Source organism: Gadus macrocephalus, chromosome 4, assembly GCF_031168955.1.
Source record: "Gadus macrocephalus chromosome 4, ASM3116895v1".
NCBI classification, from domain to species: Eukaryota; Metazoa; Chordata; class Actinopteri; order Gadiformes; family Gadidae; genus Gadus; species Gadus macrocephalus.
In genome coordinates, this window is record NC_082385.1 from 22,003,091 (window position 1) to 22,021,644 (window position 18,554).

The window sequence follows — 18,554 nt, forward strand, 5'->3', positions numbered from 1 at the left end:
ATGTTGAATAGGCCTCCATCTTTGTTATACCTTTAAAATGTTCCTATATAGCCTATTTTATAGCTTACACACTGATATTTTAAAACGGGAATGCGAAAAGCGAAATGCATCCTGGGATATTTAACGGCCCCAAGTCCACATCGATGCAGGCTCGATATTTCGGCCAATTTAAGAACGCATCAAGAACACTTCCGGGTTTTACGACAGTACTTCGCCTGATGCGTACTTTGAATTGGAACAGTACTTGGGCTACGACTGATGACGTTTCACAAGAATGCAAGCCAGTGTCGGCGCTAATGGGGGGCATTTGGGGGCCGTGCCCCCCCTAGCGGTCATTAATGCCCCTCCTACCACAGGTCATTATTTTATTTATTTTCCCGATAATGACCGGCGTTCTATACATTATCCCTTACTTATTACACGGGTCTTCTCAATGCTGTGGAACGCTCCGTTCACTTGCATGGGTCCTTCACAACTTCGGGCCAAGTATGACCGCTGTCAAGGTAAACAAAGGATTTTTTGCCTCTCATGACGTCTTTGGTACCACTCCGAAAGTATTCCGTAACTTGTCAACCCCAGAGTCTTCGGTTGCTTAGCAACGTCTTTGGCGGACTATTTCTCTGCCCTTACATATTAAATGTGCAAACTGTAACTTAAATGAAATAAAATAAAATAAATGAACGGGGAAATCACATCAATTTGGTTGTGCATGCATAGCAGGTTAGGCTTGGTTAATGCTCATTGGTTGCTGAGTAAACTAGTTACATTTGATTTCAAAATAACGTTGTTGAGCTGCAAACTGTAACTTAAATGAAATAAAATAAAATAAATGAACGGGGAAATCACATCAATTTGGTTGTGCATGCATAGCAGGTTAGGCTTGGTTAATGCTCATTGGTTGCTGAGTAAACTAGTTACATTTGATTTCAAAATAACGTTGTTGAGCTGCAGTGCGCAGCCGCAGAATCCTGGTATTAATCGAAAATTACAGTGGTCCTCCATCATAGACGAAAGTTTGCCTAACTAGCTAATTATCACCAAACATGGATTTACGAAAATGGCTTAGTCCTCCTGCTCCTCCTCAGCCAGTAGCAGACTGTGACACTCTGGCCACCACCACTAGTACAGCCAGGGTCTCTGAAAGCCGAGCTGGCCCTTCTGCTAACGCAAGCTCCGGGCAACCGCCAACGGATTTAGCCCGCGCAGCCATAGAGCAACGACGATCTACAAGCCCCCCAAGTCAGCGGACAGCGGTTGATGATCTCGGGACTGACAGGCCTGTCCAAACTGTGTTGAAACAGTATCCTGTAACTCTTTACAATGGTAAGGGGAGATGTTTTCCGGTTGTTAATTTATTCACTTCTTGAAGCCAGCCCTGGCTTTCATTATAAGGCCTACTAAGCAGGTAAATTGTTGATGTTTGCTTTGTCTATCTATTGGTGTTTAATAGGCTTGTATACGTATGGCATTGTGTCATTTCTGCCTGGTGCGTGGCTTGTTCAATAGGCTACTTTCTGCCACAATGCGTGCCTTCTGTCAGCGGTCCTGTTCTGTTATATGTTGTCAAGGTTTATAAACAGTGCCAGGCCTACTTAATGTTTTTTTGGAGGTTCATAAACTGTTGATGTGAATAAACTATTTATGACATAGCAGAGGTGGTTAAACTGCACTTATTTGCGTTTAGCATCCACGACACCCCTCCCCCTTTTTTTGCGTTAAAATATTTCACAAACGGCAGTGCCCCCCCGCTGGCGACCCATGCCCCTCCAGTAGATCTGCTCTGAACACAAGTACAGAAAAGAACGCAAATTGAGAAACGGCCTATGACTTTCCGTACTCAACGGCAGCCATCTTAGCTACGTAGCGGAAGAGGCGGAGCCAGGCTGAGCCAAAGTCGGTGCATTTTCCACATAGCCTGCATTAATAGTCATTTTGTAGGTTTTATAATTTTTATAGCTTTTTATAGCTGCTAGGCGTAAAGAGTTCACCGTTCAAAGCGGGATGTTTATTGCGGGGGAGGAGCCGCGGCGGCAGTCGTGATCGTAATTTCCGGTTAGTGCACCATGGAGCACTCACATCTGAAAAATTAACGCACTGAGTGAGTACTAGGGATGGGCATTTGAAGAAATTTTCTTGATCGAGCATCGCTAGAGTTATCGATCAATTATCGATTAATCATTAACTTTTTTCTGTTTTTTTTCTAATGTTTTTATCAATAAAATCTTTATTCCAACAATAATGTATGGGCCAAAATTAATACAATACAGTTAACTTGAAGACCTACAACTGTTTAACAGTTTTAAAATAATAAATACAGGCATTATAGGTTATAGGCCTATGCGGCGCTCGTAAAGTCCGAACAATGCGCCTACAGGCGCTCTTAAAGGTTTGGAAACGATTCAACAAGACTAAATCTGTAGCCTATTCCAATTACAATAAGTAGCGAATTTATCGGACAACAATAATCAAACAAAGGCAGTAGGCTAAAAGTGGGCATTAAACTGTATAACTGTTATGAAAAAAAAGGGGGGGGAAAGGCCGACATATAATGCCTGCAGCCGGCGCGCGGAAAAGGCTCGCAACAAAAAGATGAGCCACCCATTTACAAACAATTGCATGAACTAGTCTATCTAAAAGCAATACCTTATTGAACATATATAAGGCTGGACTTGTTGCTAAAATATCACAGTTTTGGCAAAATGTAACGACTCCAAGAGGCACCAAGCGGAGCGAGAGTCAACACATTAAGAAAGAAAAGAGCGACTCACATACGGTGGTGACTGTCGTCCATAGCATACAGTAACTCCAGCCTACATATTTTTGTTTAGGAATATAAGCATGTTAACATGCTCGAGGGTCAGACGCGAACGCAGCCTTGTAACTGTCAGTCCAGCAGCAGAAAACACCCGCTCTGACGGGACCGAAGTTGCGGGGATGCAGAGGTATTGTCGCGCTAACTTTGACAGCCTGGGGAACCTTCTTCCATTCACTTTCCACCAGTCGGCAGGGTTATATTCAATTAAATGCTTCAAGACTCACAGTATGCAACACAACGTCCTTTTAATCGATAACAATATAAATTGATCGACGCATTTCTTAACGATCAATTATCGAGCATCGATTAATTATGCCCATCCCTAGTGAGTACGTATCCTTTAAGTATACTCATGGAAGTACGGGTATTGGAACACGGGCCCCCGGAGCAGTGCATACTTCCGCAATCCACCAGTGCTCAGCGGCCAAGCCTGGTATTGCAGCTGTTTTAGCGGGATGTGGACCCTTTTTAATAGGTCCATGGTCCCTCGATTCATGGGGCCTTTAAGAATTCTCCTGTTTGCATAGGAAATTTCCTTTCCTAACAAGATGACCCAGAAATACTTGGAGGAAAGGTGGTTTGAATTAAAAAAATGCTTAGGAAAGGAGCCTTGATGCATCCTTCAACCCTCCTTTAGCATAGTTTTATATCTGAGCAACCTTTATGCAAGTAAAGGAGATAGAGGTATCCCATAATCCTTTACGGCTGCAATACTTAAAGCAACATGCCACTGACGAAGTTTACGGTAAAGACGGTGAGAGAAACGGTAAAGCAGAAGAAGAGAAGTTTTCATAGGAATGAATGGGCGCCTTTTTTGTATCAGCTGTCCTTTCTTTAAAGGAGACATATTATGCCATTTTTAAAACAAGTAAACATAGTATTTGAGTTCCAGTACCTTCCGCCATTGTATCAACAGCCTCTGTTAGCTTAGCTTCAGACTCTATGGATGTTAGTTTCTGCTGGTGAAGTCCCACCCACTGGCACTGCTCTAAAATGTCTGTAGCGTCAGTGGGTCCCACCCCCCTACTAGTGCTTGTAGTCTTACGAGAATCCTCCCCTCTTACACTTCCTATTTACTTCTACGCAAAAATCGTCATATTGTGTCATCTTAAACAGGAAGTGTTGGAGATCGATACAGATCTCTCCAGTCTCTCCAGAAAATAAGGGAATGATGCACGACCATTCAAAAATATGAGTGGGTTTCTAACGATACAAAGCTTAATGGAAATGGGCAAAGTTTCCCTTTAAGGAAGACGAGGTGGAAACCTTTGAAAACTTGGAAAATAAAAGAGGGAATATTTGTCCAAAGGAAAAGAGTTGTGTATTGCGTCCTATGTTTTGCTCTTAGCCATTTTACCTGTTCAGGCAGACATTGAGTCAGAAAAGCCAGGAGAACTCGACAGTTAGTAATGCAAATATTGTTACGAAAGTATGAAAAACGGCGTTCCCGAGCTCACCCGGATCAGGACAACGTCGGCGGCCTCGATGGCCACGTCGGTTCCCGTGCCGATGGCCATGCCCACGTCGGCGCGCGCCAGGGCGGGCGAGTCGTTGACCCCGTCCCCCACCATGGCCACGCAGAGCCCCTTCTCCTGCAGCTCCTGCACCTTGGCCACCTTGTGGGATGGCAGCACCTCCGCAAACACCTTCCTGATGCCCACCTGGGGGGTCCGGGGAGACACACGCACAGTCAGGGGCTCAGGGAAACAAACTGAAAGACAGACAACTAATTCAGCCATTCGAAAGAACTAACTGAAAGACAGACAGGAAGACAATTAATGCATTGATTATAAAAACTAAAGAGAGAGAGACAGGCAGATGATCAATACAACAATTAAAAAAACTGAAAGACAGACGGACAATAAGTCTGTCATGGTCCGCTCCTGATTTTCCCGTTCACCTGCCCGCCAAGCTGATCTCACCGAATTAGCTCAACCACCTTCACCAGTGCTCCCTCTATATAAATCCTCTCTCTCGAATCAGTCTCTGCCAGATCGTCTCTCGATACTCCGAGCTTTCCCGCAACTCCAGAACTGTTCCTCCAACGCTGATCCTGCCTGTTACCGAACCCTCGCCTGTCTGACCACCCGCCTGTTGTCGAGTCCCTGCCGGCCTGTCTGCTCCCCTGTTCTCAGCTCCTTGCCTGCCTGCCCTCCTGATATCGACCCCTTGCCTGCCCGACTACCCGCCCGCCGACGGTACCCCCAGTCTACCTGATTGCCTGCCGGTTCCCTAACTCTTGCCTGTCCCCGTTTACTCTGCCTGCCCGACCCTGATCATCTGTGCGATCAATAAAACCTTTGGACTGCCCTGTCACCTTTGCCAGTCTGTGCACTTGGGTTCTGCCTAACCCCCCCCCTTTACAACGCCAAGTCAAATGAAGACAAATAATCAGACATCCACTTAAAAAATAAAGAAAGACAGGCAGACAATAATTGCTAGGCATAAAAAAAATAAAGACAGACGGACAGACAAACCAATAGGAAAGTATCAATACACCCATTAAAAATGCCAAAAGCAATCCAAAACGAGACCAACCCATCCCTAACGTACTCATCTCCAAGTTTACATCTTTGCAATGCATTCAGACCGTCCATGTGTATGTATGTGTGCGTGCGTGTGCGTGAGCGTTCACCTGTGCGGCGATGGCCTTGGCGGTGCGCCGGTTGTCCCCGGTGATCATGACAACCTCGATGCCCATGCTCTGGAGCGTATGCATGGCCAACGCTGACTCCGCCTTGACTGTGTCGGCAATGGCCAGCATGGCGCACATGATACCTACACACACACACACACACACAGATGTGAGAGCGCACACACATACACACACAAAAGTTCACTGTAGAGCTTAAGAAAAAACTTTACCTATAGGGACAGCTTTATTCTAAAATATAGTACAGAGATATATATATATATATATATATATATATATATATATATATATAGTAGCGGGCCAGTGGGTGTAAATTAAGTAGTAAATGAAAACCAGGGTGGGAAAAAGGGTCATCCACCTCCTATGTGTTCCAGTCCGTCCAACACCTTCCACCTGTCTCTCTCTCTCAGGGCGTTCCACACTGCCAGGCGATCACACAGATCCTGCCTGTCCTCTGCTAGCCCTAGCTTCTCTTCCAACTCCAACCCCAACTTCCCCACATGTCTGTTTGCTAGCCATCTTAAGCTAGAGCACCCCTGCCTAACGATCCCCAGGCTTGCCTCGTTAGAGGGAGGAAGACCATATATGGCTTGGGGGTGGAGGCAGCAGGTTGCCAGACCTACCACTCCCCTCACTCCTCCCTGGCGTCTGCCACAATATATATATATATATATATATATATATATATATATATATATATATATATATATATATATATATATATATATATATATATATATATATATATATATATATATATAGTTAACTCAGTAATACATTAGTTTAAGTAAAAAATATATAGTAAAACATCTGTATCCTCTTCGTCTATTTCGCTAATCTGGGATATCCAAATAGTACCGATAGTAGAAGTACAGTAGTAGAAGTAGTAGTAGTAGTATTAGTATAGTAGTAATACTAGTAATAGTAGTTGTAGCAGTAGTAGCAGTAATGGCAGTAGTAGCAGTAGCAGTAGACGCAGTAGTAGTAATAGTAGTAGTAGCAACAGACCCGGCGCCAGAGCAAATCTATACAGGGGGCACGTAGATTTTGTGGCAGGGACCGCATCAATATTATGACAGACAGGTGTAGCCTACAAAAAATCTCAATTGCAACAGTCCACAGCAGCACAAACACATCAGCATGGCCGACAACAGCATTGCCTTAAGACGCACGCAGTTCGCAAATAATAGCCTACACATTAACACACACACACACAGCCAAATACTAATCACATTTGCATTGTGTGCGCGGCGGCAAATTAAATACCACAGACGCCAACAGCAATATGCTGCGCCACGCAGTCGAGCAGTAAACATAAACATACAAAACATTCGCAACATTGCATCATGTGCTCGGCCAAAACATTGTCACATAATCCAATGAAAGCGCCGGTCGGGACCCATGAGGTCGGCCTGTGAACAGACTTTGTCTCTTTTCACCAGAATTTGTAGGAAATGAGCGACAAAAACTACCAAAACAATTACCATAACACAGTGATTTTCGCTTTACATAGCTTCAGGGCCTGTGTCCAAGTTGGGTTTATTTTTTATTTTTTTCGGTTGGAACCAACACTGTCTGTGTTTTCGGGAGTGGCCGGGGCATGCGTGTGTGCAATGGGAGAGAGAACGCTTTGTGTGGAGAGAAAAAAGGAGGCACGGGAAATCGCCAAAGCCAATGCAAATCTTCGGCTCATTATGATGCAAGTCAACGTGTCAGAGGCAGGAATCGGCTGTGCGATCGACTTTTACAGTGGCTTTTTAGCGGGGGCTGTTGTGCTGAGGAGAGATGCCAACTGCGCTTTCCTTTTACGCCGCCGGGGGCAGAGGAATAAAGTCTGTGGTAAACACATCAGAGTTTGGTCTATTCGGGTCGGAGTCAGGTAAAAGGCAAGGTCTCGGAGGAGAGGGCTAATGGCGGCTACTTGCTGTAACTGCAGGTTTTTTTCCCGGATAAGTAGGCCCATTAGTTTTTAACCAGCGTCTGATATCCATTTTCTTTTTAAAACACCAGAGCAGGCTAGGCTACTAATTTGAATTTGCCGGTTAACGCCGTCGTTCCGTGTGACGCATTCTTAATAGTGATAGGTTTACACATATGTCAATCGCATAGTCTTTATTTTCTACACATTTTTCATTTAGTTTAACAATTATATTTTGAGATTTTTAATAGTATCTGACATCATATATATCTAAGCATAAAAAATAAAATAAAAAAGTAAAATCCATTTTATTTTTACAAGGGCAAAGACATCAAATGGGCGAGGGCAAAGACATCAAATGGGCGGGCCCGGCCCAGTCTGGCCCGCCCTTGGCGCCGGGTCTGAGTAGCAGCAGTACTAGTAGCATTAGTAGTAGTACTAACAGTAGCAGTAGTAGCAGTAGCAGCAGTACCGTCTATGGCCAACATCTGTATCCTCTTCGGTCTATTTCGCTAATCTGGGATATCCAAATAGTACCGATAGCAGTACTGGCAGTAGCAGTAGTAGAAGAAGTAGTAGTAGTAGTAGCAGTTGTAGCAGTACTGACAGTAGTAGTCGTAGTAGCAGGACTGGCAGTAGTAGCATTAGAAGTAGCACTATCAGCAGTAGTAGTACTAGTAGTAGTAGTACTATTAGTAGTAGTTCTAGCAGTAGTAGTAGTAGTAGTAGTTCTAGCAGCAGTAGTAGCAGTAGCAGAAGGAGTAGCATCAGTACCGTCTATGGCCACCAGGATGGCAGTCTGTCCTTTGTTCTCGTGGCTGGACATGGCGGCGTTGATGTCCGCTCCGATGTGGTGGCCGTTCCTCCTCATCCACTCTCTGTTGCCAATCAGCACCGAGTGCGACCCGCCGCTGCCTGCCAGTAAACGCGTTACAGAACCATTACAGAACGTTAGAACCAGTGCAAACTTTGAACTGTGAACTGCATTTATATCTCACGTGCGTACATTAAGTGCCAGGACTTACAACATACAATAAGTGTGTACATTAAGTGGCAGGACTTACAACATACAATAACTGTGTACATTAAATGCCAGGACATATACAACATACAATAAGCGTGTACATTCAGTGCCAGGATGTACAACATACAATAAGTCCATAAGACGGGTGTTTTTAGGAGAGTAAGTGAGGAGGGGCGACGGGGGGGAAGGGAGGAGGCCAGTGAGTGACTCTGCGGTCCTGACATCGGCAGGGAGCCCGTTCCACCATTGCAGTGCCAAAACAGAGAAGAGTTGTGACTTCATTGTTCGACCGCACACACACACACACACACGCACACACACACACACACACACACACACACACACACACACACACACACTGTGGCAATCCCGATCGTCGGCGGCTGAGATTCCCGAAGGAGAAGCACCAAACAGGGTGTGGGTCAACGGTTTTTATTGCGTATTACCACACATGCAAAAATGGTAACGAAAAAGTTAACTCAGGTTCTTCCTGGTATGGGAAAAAAGGACACCGCTCCGGGTCTGGTCCTGCTGCGGGGGGCGGCGTCTCGATCCCCTGCGTCTTCGGCTGCTTAGTCCTGGGGAGAGGCGTAATGGCGTTAGCGTGGGTCCGGGTAATCTCCCCCTACCGCGTCTTTCCAACTCGGCCGCATTCCCCTTACTGGTGCGCGCGCGGTCCTTAAGTACCCTCCGCCGTCTCCCTCCGCCGGGTGCTCCGCATCTCCGTGATTGCGCTGGTGCGCTCGATGCGCGCTCCCGCGTCGCTGCGCCGAGCGGCACATATCTCCCACGGACTACCCGCCCACGGAGAGGGCGCTGGCGGGGCTCGAACTCCTCCGTCGGATCGGGGTTGCCACACACCCCCACCCTCAGCTGCAAGTCGGGGACCCCCCGGCATAGGCCTAGGCAGGCGTCCCTCCGGGACAGTGCGTCTGCGTTGGCATGTGCGCGTCCGGGCCGGTGGACCACCTGGAAGTGGTAATCCTGCAGGGCCAAGAACCAGCGCGTCAACCAGCGCGTCACTTCAGGGGGGCGTGGTCTGTGACCAGGGTGAAGGTGCGTCCGAGGAGGTAGTAGCGAAGCTTCGCCAGGGTCCACTTTATTGCCAGCGCCTCCTTCTCCACGGTCGAGTAGGCTTTCTCGCTGGCCAGGAGTTTCCGGCTGATATAGGTCACCGGGTGCTCTTCGCCCGACCGGACCTGGGATAAGACCGCTCCCAGGAATGACTTCACCTGCTTCTTCGTCCTCGGCCGGGGCCAGGTCCGGATGGTCTGCACCTTCTCCTCTTGAGGTTTCACGCTGCCACCTCCCCACTCGGTAGCCCAGGTAGGACGCCTCTTCGAGGCCCAGAAGGCACTTCTTAGGGTTGGCCGTGAGGCCGGCGGCTCGGAGCGCTCCCAGGACGGCACGGAGGTGATGTAGGTGCAGGTCCCAGGTGCTGCTGTGGACGACGATGTCGTCGATGTAGGCGGCGGCGTATTCCCTGTGGGCCCGTAGGACCCGGTCCATCATCCGCTGGAAGGTCACGGGCGCCCCGTGCACCCCGAACGGGAGGACCGTGTACTGGTACAGCCCGTCGGGGGTGGCGAATGCTGTCTTCTCCCGGGCCCGCTGGGTGAGAGGGACCTGCCAGTATCCTTTTGTCAGGTCCAGGGTGGTAATGAACCGGGCCGGCCCCAGCCGCTCTATCAGTTCGTCTATGCGGGGCATGGGGTAGGCGTCGAAGGCCGACACTTCATTCAATTTCCAGAAGTCATTGCAGAAGCGGTACGTTCCGTCCGGTTTGGGGACCAGGACCACCGGGCTGGACCATGCGCTGTGGGACTCCTCGATGACCCCCATCTGCAGCATGCTTATGACTTCCGCTCTGATGGCGGCCCGCCGTGCCTCCGGAATGCGGTAGGGCCGGAGTCGGACTCGGAGTCCCGGTTCCGTCCTGATGTCATGGCTGACGGTCGCGGCCCTCCCGGGCCGCTCCGAGAAGACATCGAGGTGCTGGAGGACCACTTCCTTCATGTCCTGGGTCTGGCTTGGGCTCAGCTGCTCCCCCACTGGTACCTCGGGCAGGGGTAGTCGTGCGGACAGGGACAGGAAGGCTGGTTCTCGAGGGGCTGTTGGTGGGTGCCACTGCTTCAGCAGGTTGATGTGGTAGACCTGGATGGTCTTGCGTCTCCCCGGTTGCCGCACCCGGTAGTTGACGTCGCCGACCCGGTCGATGACGTCGTAGGGACCTTGCCATTTGGCCAGGAACTTACACTCGGCGGTCGGGACGAGGACCAGCACCTGGTACCCCGGGTTGAAGGTGCGGAGCTGGGCCCCTCGGTTGTATACCCGGGCTTGGGCTTGCTGGGCCCGTCCGAGGTGCTCCCGGACCACGGGCCAGATCTGCGCCATCCGGCCCCGCATCTGCTCCACATGCTCGATGACGGTGCGGTGGGGAGACGGTTGGCTCTCCCAGGCGTCCCAGGGGGATGTCGTGCAGCCCTCTTGGTCACCGGCCGTAGAGGAGCTCGAAGGGCGAGAATCCCGTGGAGGCCTGGGGCACTTCTCGAATGGCGAAGAGGACATGCGGAAGCAGCTGGTCCCAGTTTTTCCCATCTGCTTCCATGACCTTCTTAAGCATGGACTTCAGGGTTTTGTTAAATCTCTCCACCAACCCGTCGGTTTGGGGGTGGTAGACGGAGGTCCGGAGGTCCGGAGGTGGCGGATCTGCAACAGACTGGTGAGGTCTTTCAAAACCCGGGACATAAAACAGGACCCCTGATCCGTCAGGATCTCTCGGACTATCCCCACCCGGCTGAATAAAACCATTAGTTCCCTCGCCACCTCTCACGGGCAGTGGGCCGCTCAGAAATCTCGAGATATGCCTCGACGTCATCGTCCGGTCCCAGTTTAGTGAGCCGCTTCGTGGGGCGGCGTGGGGCGGTTCCCGTGCGAGCTGGTCGGCCATCCGGACAAGGCATCGCCGCAACACCTCGATCTCCTCCTCCCGCGTTGCGGGCTGGTCTCCGGGTTGGTTCATGGTTGCCGAAGGATCGCGTTGCCTGCATTCTACACCACTGTGGCAACCCCGATCGTCGGCGGCTGAGATTCCCGAAGGAGACGCACTAAACAGGGTGTGGGTCAACGGTTTTTATTGCGTATTACCACACATGCAAAAATGGTAACGAAAAGGTTAACTCAGGTTCTTCCTGGTATTGGAAAAAAGGACACCGCTCCGGGTCTGGTCCTGCTGCGGGGGGCGGCGTCTCGATCCCCTGCGTCTTCGGCTGCTTAGTCCTGGGGAGAGGCGTAATGGCGTTAGCGTGGGTCCGGGTAATCTCCCCCTACCGCGTCTTTCCAACTCGGCCGCATTCCCCTGACTGGTGTGCGGTCCTTAAGTACCCTCCGTCGTCTCCCTCCGCCGGGTGCTCCGCATCTCCGTGATTGCGCGGGTGCGCTCGATGCGCGCTCCCGCGTCGCTGCGCCGAGCGGCACATATCTCCCACGGACTACCCGCCCGCGGAGAGGGCGCTGGTGGGGCTCGAACTCCTCCGTCGGATCGGGGTTGCCACAACACACACACACACACACACACACACACACACACACACACACACACACACACACACACACACACACACACACACACACACACACACACACACACACACACACACACACACACACACACACACACACACACACCTACCTGTGGTGCGGGGCTGGCCGCCCGCGGTCAGGGGGCCCTTGACCGTGGTCGCCTCCTGCAGGTGGACCACCACCTCGGGGGCCGCTGCCACTAGCTGCTCCACGTTGGACACGCGGCAGCTGATCCCACAACCTGGTACCGCCTGGAAGTCCTGGCAGTAGCCCAGCACAGCCAGGCCCAGCTCCTGGGCCACCACACCCACGGGAGGGGGGGGGGGAGATGTGGAAACGTGTTAGCGTTTGGATTTGGTTGAAAAGGTGTAGCACTCAGCTAACCGCTCAGCAACCGAAAAGGTGGAGCTCTCTCAGCTAACCGGTAACTAGCCAAAGATCACAAGACGTGGAGTCCTCCACCTCCCACGGAGGTCCCATTGGTTGGCCCCCCACCCAAGGGTCCCCAGGCTCACCTCTTTGCAGTGCTTGGCCACAGCCACACCCAGGGGGTGCTCGCTGCTGGCCTCGGCAGTGCCAACCACGGCCAGCACCATCCTCAGGGGCATTTGGGCCGCCTCCCACAGCACCAGGACCCGCGTCACCCGCGGCACGCCGCAGGTGATGGTGCCCGTCTTGTCGAACATCACCACGTTGATCTGAACATGGGGACAGGGGTGAATTTTTAATGGAATGCATTTAAACAGCACTTTCCTAACCAGTGGCCACTCAAAGCGCTTTACAATATCGCCTCACATTCACCCGTTCATTCACACATTCACACACTGATGGCGGAGTCAACCACGCAGGGCGACAGCCAGATTGTCAGGAGCAGTCAGGATGAGGCGTCTTGCTCAGGGACACCTCGACACTAGGAGGAGCCGGGGATTGAACTAGCTGCTGTTGATGTTTAACCCCTGCTGGTTCCTCTCCCCTTGCTTGCCAGAGGGCCGCTTGGAGGAGTCCCAGTATAAACTAAGCTCAGCGGGTCAGAGGAGCCCGCTCTAGTATAGATAACACATGTCCAGTACGGTCGCTGATTTATCCATCAGCTCCTATGCATCACATAAGTCCACACGAGATGTCAAGATGTTCCCAGACTAACATGGCACCGGGGGATCAGACGGCTGCTTTCTCTCTCCGCTCACCATGTCATTTACATTTAAATTTAGGGCATTTAGCAGACGCTTTTATCCAAAGCGACTTACAATAAGTACATTTGTCAGAAGAAGATGAAACAACCATATCTGTCGGTACGGTAATGATGTTCATAGAACCAAGGGCCAAGCACTAACAATCACTAGGTCAACCCATTCCCTGTGTAAACAGAAATAGCTAGGATAAGATGCTACACAACTAAGTACTATAACTAAGTACGACATACAATAAGTGCGTACATTAAAGGGCTGTGGACCCGTTACGTCCTTGCGGACCCTCCTTGCATCCTTGCGTCCAAGAGCCTGACGTGTGCCTCCCAAAAATGTTAGCCTTCCGTCGAGGCGATGCAGCAGCAAGGGCTGTGATTGGTTTGCTCACTAAAACCCGAAGCAGAACCAAAACAGGTTCACGACTGCGTCGATGTGTGAGGAAACCTTTGTTTCCTCACATATGCAAATATGTTTACGGATATGTGTTTGCGTGTATATGTACGTGTGCGTCTATGTGTACATTAGAGCTTGTTACCTTGTGGGCCATCTCCAGGGGCTCCCCCCCCTTGATGAGGATGCCGTTCTGCGCCCCAACCCCCGTGCCCACCATGACGGCCGTCGGGGTCGCCAGCCCCAGGGCGCAGGGGCAGGCAATGGACAGCACCGTGATGGACGCTTGGAAGGCGAAGCGCACGATCACGTCCGTGCGGGGGATGTCCGGGTCATAGCCCTGCCGTGGAGCAAGGACACACACACACACACACACACACACACACACACACACACACACACACACACACACACACACACACACACACACACACACACACACACACACACACACACACACACACACACACACACACACACGTATTTCTACAAGCCGTCATCATGATAAGGGTCCACACATCTTTTTTCAAAATGCGTTACATTTCGCTTTAAAGGGGACCAATTATGCTTTTTCGACTTTTATGACCTATAAACGTTATAATGATTGATAGTCATGTTTAACCATACTAAAGTGTAAAATAATGACGTACATTAATTTCAACGTATTCCCTGCTGACAGTCTGGGGTGGCTGTGCAGAGCGCTAAACACTCGGGACAACGATTATTTTCACTTGTTCACATTTCCGGGAAACATCTACGTAGACATACTCCTGCCACGCCCCCATATGCCTGGTCAAATCTGCCCGCGCGCGCGCTCCAAGGAAGGTAACCAATCACAACGGAGTTGGGTTGGCAGGAGGGGGGCAAGGGGGGGGAGAAGGACGAAACTGAGTGTTGACAGAGAAGTCTGAAAGCGCTCAGATGAGAGGAAGAGTTTCCCAAAAATCTACATCGTTTTTTGTGTATGGTTAAACATGACTATCAATCATTATAACAAGATTTATAGGTCATAAAAGTCGAAAAGCATAATAGGTCACCTTTAAGTTCAAAGTAAAAAAGGTTTAACCAAGCGGCCATCTTGGTTGTAAATGCTAGCTGGGTGGGGAGGAACTGAATGCAGTTCGCTTATAAAGCCCATAGGCTGTCTTCATGAGACGAGTCATGAGACGAGTCATGAACCCCCCCCCCCCCACCATCCATCATCCCCGCCCTGTCAACACCCTTACTGGAAAGTTGTCTTTGACAATGTCAAAGTTGACGAAGCCAATTGCTAGCCATGCCAGCAGCGTTAGGACGGACACAATGACGATAAATGGAACAAAGTAGCCACTTAGCCGGTCTGCAAACTGCTGGATAGGGGCCTGGAAGTAAGGGTTGGAGGGGGGGAGGGAGAGAGGAAAGGGAGATAGAGCGGAGACAGACAGAGAGAGGGGGCGGGTGAGAGAGAAAAAGGTAGATGGAGAGAGATTTAGACTATTTCATTACTTCGTATTCATACATCGTATTTCACTTTGGTGATTCAGCGCTGAAAATGTTAAGGCAGGCCTGCATGCAGCTTGATGGACAAAGATAAACATAAGCAGACGTACAAAGAAACAAAGTCAGCCAGCTGGAGGTCTTTCACACATGCAACACACCGCTGGAGATAAGCCTCAACAGACTTGACTAGACACATTCTCTGTTTACTGAGGGGTTAGGTCGGTTTTACGTCGTGGGTGACAAGTGAGGTTCTGTGAGGATGAGCCGTTTTGCAGGGAGACGTGTCCGCGATACAAACAGAAGAGTGGAAAACAGCAACAAGTTAGAACGCAAAATACAGACGAAAAGAGCAAAGTACGAGGCTACCGGTTTCGTGCCAGTCGCATTATAGAAAAGTCATCAATGCATCAGACTTGACACCAGGGCTCCGATGGATTAAACTTCAGACTTTACACCAGGGGCTCGGTGGGTTAAACTACAGACTTTAAACCAGGGGCCCGGCAGGTTAATCTACAGTCTTTACACCAGGGGCCCAATGGGTTAAACTTCAGACTTTACATTAGGGGCCCATTGCGTTAAACTACAGACTTCACTCTAGGGGCCTGGTTGGTTAAACTATAGACTTTACACCAGGGGCCCGCTGGGTTAAACTACAGACTTTATTCTAGGGGCCGTTGGGTTATGGCGCGTTTCCACCGAGCGCTGCGGTTAGGTGCAGTACGGTGAGGTGCGGTTAGGGGCGGCTCGTGTTTCCACCACCGACAGTACCCTTAAGGTAGGGTGGGGTTTAAGCCGGATGGCGATAACCGCGGCAGCTACGTAAGCATCGTGACATCATAGCAGCCCGACACAGTGTAGCCTGCTAATAAATTCACTGGAAAAGAAGAACGCAACACATGAAACAAGAGCAACAATGTAGGACTTTTTTCTTTAATAAACGGGTGGGTTAAATTAGAGCCTTTACACCAGGTGCCCGGTGTAAAGACTTTACTTTAGGGGCCCAGTAGGTTATCCCGGATTTGCGGGTTTTACATTACATTTTTGTTCACACATCCAGCCTAAATGGGGATTATCTGGAGAATGTGTGAAAGGCCTTCGATGGGTGTAGACTACAGACGGCCTCACCTTGGAGGTTTGGGCCTCCTCCACCAGCTTCACAATCTGGGAGAGGGTGGTGTCCGAGCCCACGTGGGTGGCCTCCACCAGCAAGGCCCCCTGGGCGTTGATGGAGCCGGCGATCACCCTGCTACCCACCCGCTTACTGACGGGCATGGGCTCCCCTGGAGGGGGAGAGAATTAACAGGGAAAGAGGGGGAGAGAAGAGGGAGGGAGGGAGAGAAGGGGGAGAGAGAGAGTGACAGAGAGATACAGAGCGACAAGAGAGGGAGAGAGAGAGACAGAGAGAGAAGAGAGACAGAGAGACACAGAATTGTCCGAAAGACTTGGAAACTCAGCGAATCCCAGGAGGAATGAATCAAGAAATCAAAAGGATTTTATGTCTGAGTAACGACAGCGATTAGATGTTACAGAGTTAATGAACTAATTCCAACAAACACACAACACTTGCTGGGTTCACTTGATTAACATACAACATTATTCTCCAGATCCGACACACAAGGCCCCTTGATGGAGCAGAGGTCCAGGGTTACCTGTGATCAGGGACTCGTCTGCCATGGAACTGCCCTCCATCACCCTCCCGTCCACGGGGAACCGCCCCCCCGGAGACACCTTCACCACGTCCCCCCGGTGCACCAGCTCTACCAAAACCTGCTCCTCGCTGCGGCCACGCACACACACACACACACACACACACACACACACACACACACACACACACACACACACACACACACACACACACACACACACACACACACACACACACACACACACACACACACACACAGGGTTAGCACTAGCGAGTTAGCCCTAGCGAAGCGGCTCGTGTTGGAGTAAAGTCTTGATTACAACATACAACATGATAACAACATACATATAATTCAGTTGTACATTTTAAAAAACACATTTCACTTTCACTGTAAAGAGTTCACAATCCAATGTATTAAAATGCTGTCCAAATAAAAGTCAGCTGTGTTTTCAGCTACTGTGTGCACAACTCGTTCTGTTGTAATGACAGTTATATCATTAGTTAAACATTCATCGGATGAGGACGTAAACCCTTACATAACATAACCGTTTGAAAACAGTGAACAGAGGATGTTGGCCATCTGGGTCTCTGATTCAGACCACTGTTGTGCTTTCAGTGTTTTTAAAACTACGCCACGAACGCATGCCTCACTACCTGGATCATTCCCCTCACGGACTAAACATATGTCCATACCAAGACGTACACATCACCTACTGATCTACACCCCCATCTATATAGAAGAGGAATAACCTGAGCAGCACTGTAAAAGACTGGTTTTGGAGTTTTAAGGTGGTGGAGGTCCAGACTGTTGAAGCATTCCGTCTCGCTGGTGCAGTGTGTATAACACGGCCCTCAGAAGGCGCAGTCACTGGAGCGCTGTGTGACTTGGCAGTAAAGTAGCTGTGTCATAATGATGATCAACCCCATAACCAGACATTTAATACCTGGAAATAAAATGTGTGTATTATTCCCCGCCAAAAATTATAATTGTATTACGTTTTACCTTTGCCCATTGCTCTATGGAAAACTGAGTGTGTGTTTGTTTGTGTGTGTGTGGTTGTGAGAGAGAGTGCATGTGTGTCTGAGTGAGTGAGTGAGTGAGTGCATGTGTGTCTGAGTGATTGAGTGAGTGAGTGAGTGCATGTGTGTCTGAGTGAGTGAGTGAGTGAGTGAGTGAGTGAGTGAGTGAGTGCATGTGTGTCTGAGTGAGTGCATGTGTGTCTGAGTGAGTGAGTGAGTGAGTGAGTGAGTGCATGTGTGTCTGAGTGAGTGAGTGAGTCTGAGTGAGTGAGTGAGTGAGTGAGTGAGTGAGTGAGTGCATGTGTGTCTGAGTGAGTGAGTGAGTGAGTCTGAGTGAGTGAGTGAGTGAGTGCATGTGTGTCTGAGTGAGTGAGTGAGTGAGTGAGTGAGTGCATGTGTGTCTGAGTGAGTGAGTGAGTGAGTGAGTGAGTGAGTGAGTGCATGTGTGTCTGAGTGAGTGAGTGAGTGAGTGAGTGAGTGCATGTGTGTCTGAGTGAGTGAGTGAGTGAGTCTGAGTGAGTGCATGTGTGTCTGAGTGAGTGAGTGAGTGCATGTGTGTCTGAGTGAGTGAGTGAGTGAGTGAGTGAGTGCATGTGTGTCTGAGTGAGTGCATGTGTGTCTAAGTGAGTGAGTGAGTGAGTGAGTGAGTCTGAGTGAGTGAGTGAGTGAGTGAGTGAGTGAGTGAGTGAGTGAGTGAGTGAGTGAGTGAGTGAGTGAGTGAGTGAGTGAGTGAGTGAGTGAGTCTGAGTGAGTGAGTGAGTGAGTGAGTGAGTGAGTGAGTGAGTGAGTGAGTGAGTGAGTGAGTGAGTGAGTGCGTGCGTGCGTGCGTGCGTGCGAG

The 18,554-nt window shown here is 49.8% G+C and overlaps 1 protein-coding gene across 3 annotated transcripts in view; it reads right to left on the bottom strand.

Moving 5' to 3' along the window:
- LOC132455141 (copper-transporting ATPase 2-like) overlaps positions 1–18,554 on the bottom strand; it is a 67,867-nt gene that overhangs the window by 33,769 nt on the left and 15,544 nt on the right. For 2 of the 3 annotated variants that reach the window (XM_060048866.1, XM_060048868.1), the window contains exons 10-18: positions 16,698–16,825; positions 16,174–16,328; positions 14,796–14,930; positions 13,715–13,909; positions 12,508–12,690; positions 12,102–12,285; positions 8,161–8,301; positions 5,451–5,593; positions 4,273–4,476 (exon numbers count right to left, since the gene is read on the bottom strand). In XM_060048866.1, the coding sequence (XP_059904849.1) occupies positions 4,273–4,476; positions 5,451–5,593; positions 8,161–8,301; positions 12,102–12,285; positions 12,508–12,690; positions 13,715–13,909; positions 14,796–14,930; positions 16,174–16,328; positions 16,698–16,825 (1,468 nt within the window). The remainder of the gene's footprint in view (positions 1–4,272; positions 4,477–5,450; positions 5,594–8,160; positions 8,302–12,101; positions 12,286–12,507; positions 12,691–13,714; positions 13,910–14,795; positions 14,931–16,173; positions 16,329–16,697; positions 16,826–18,554) is intronic. The other variant, XM_060048867.1, reaches the window with a different exon arrangement.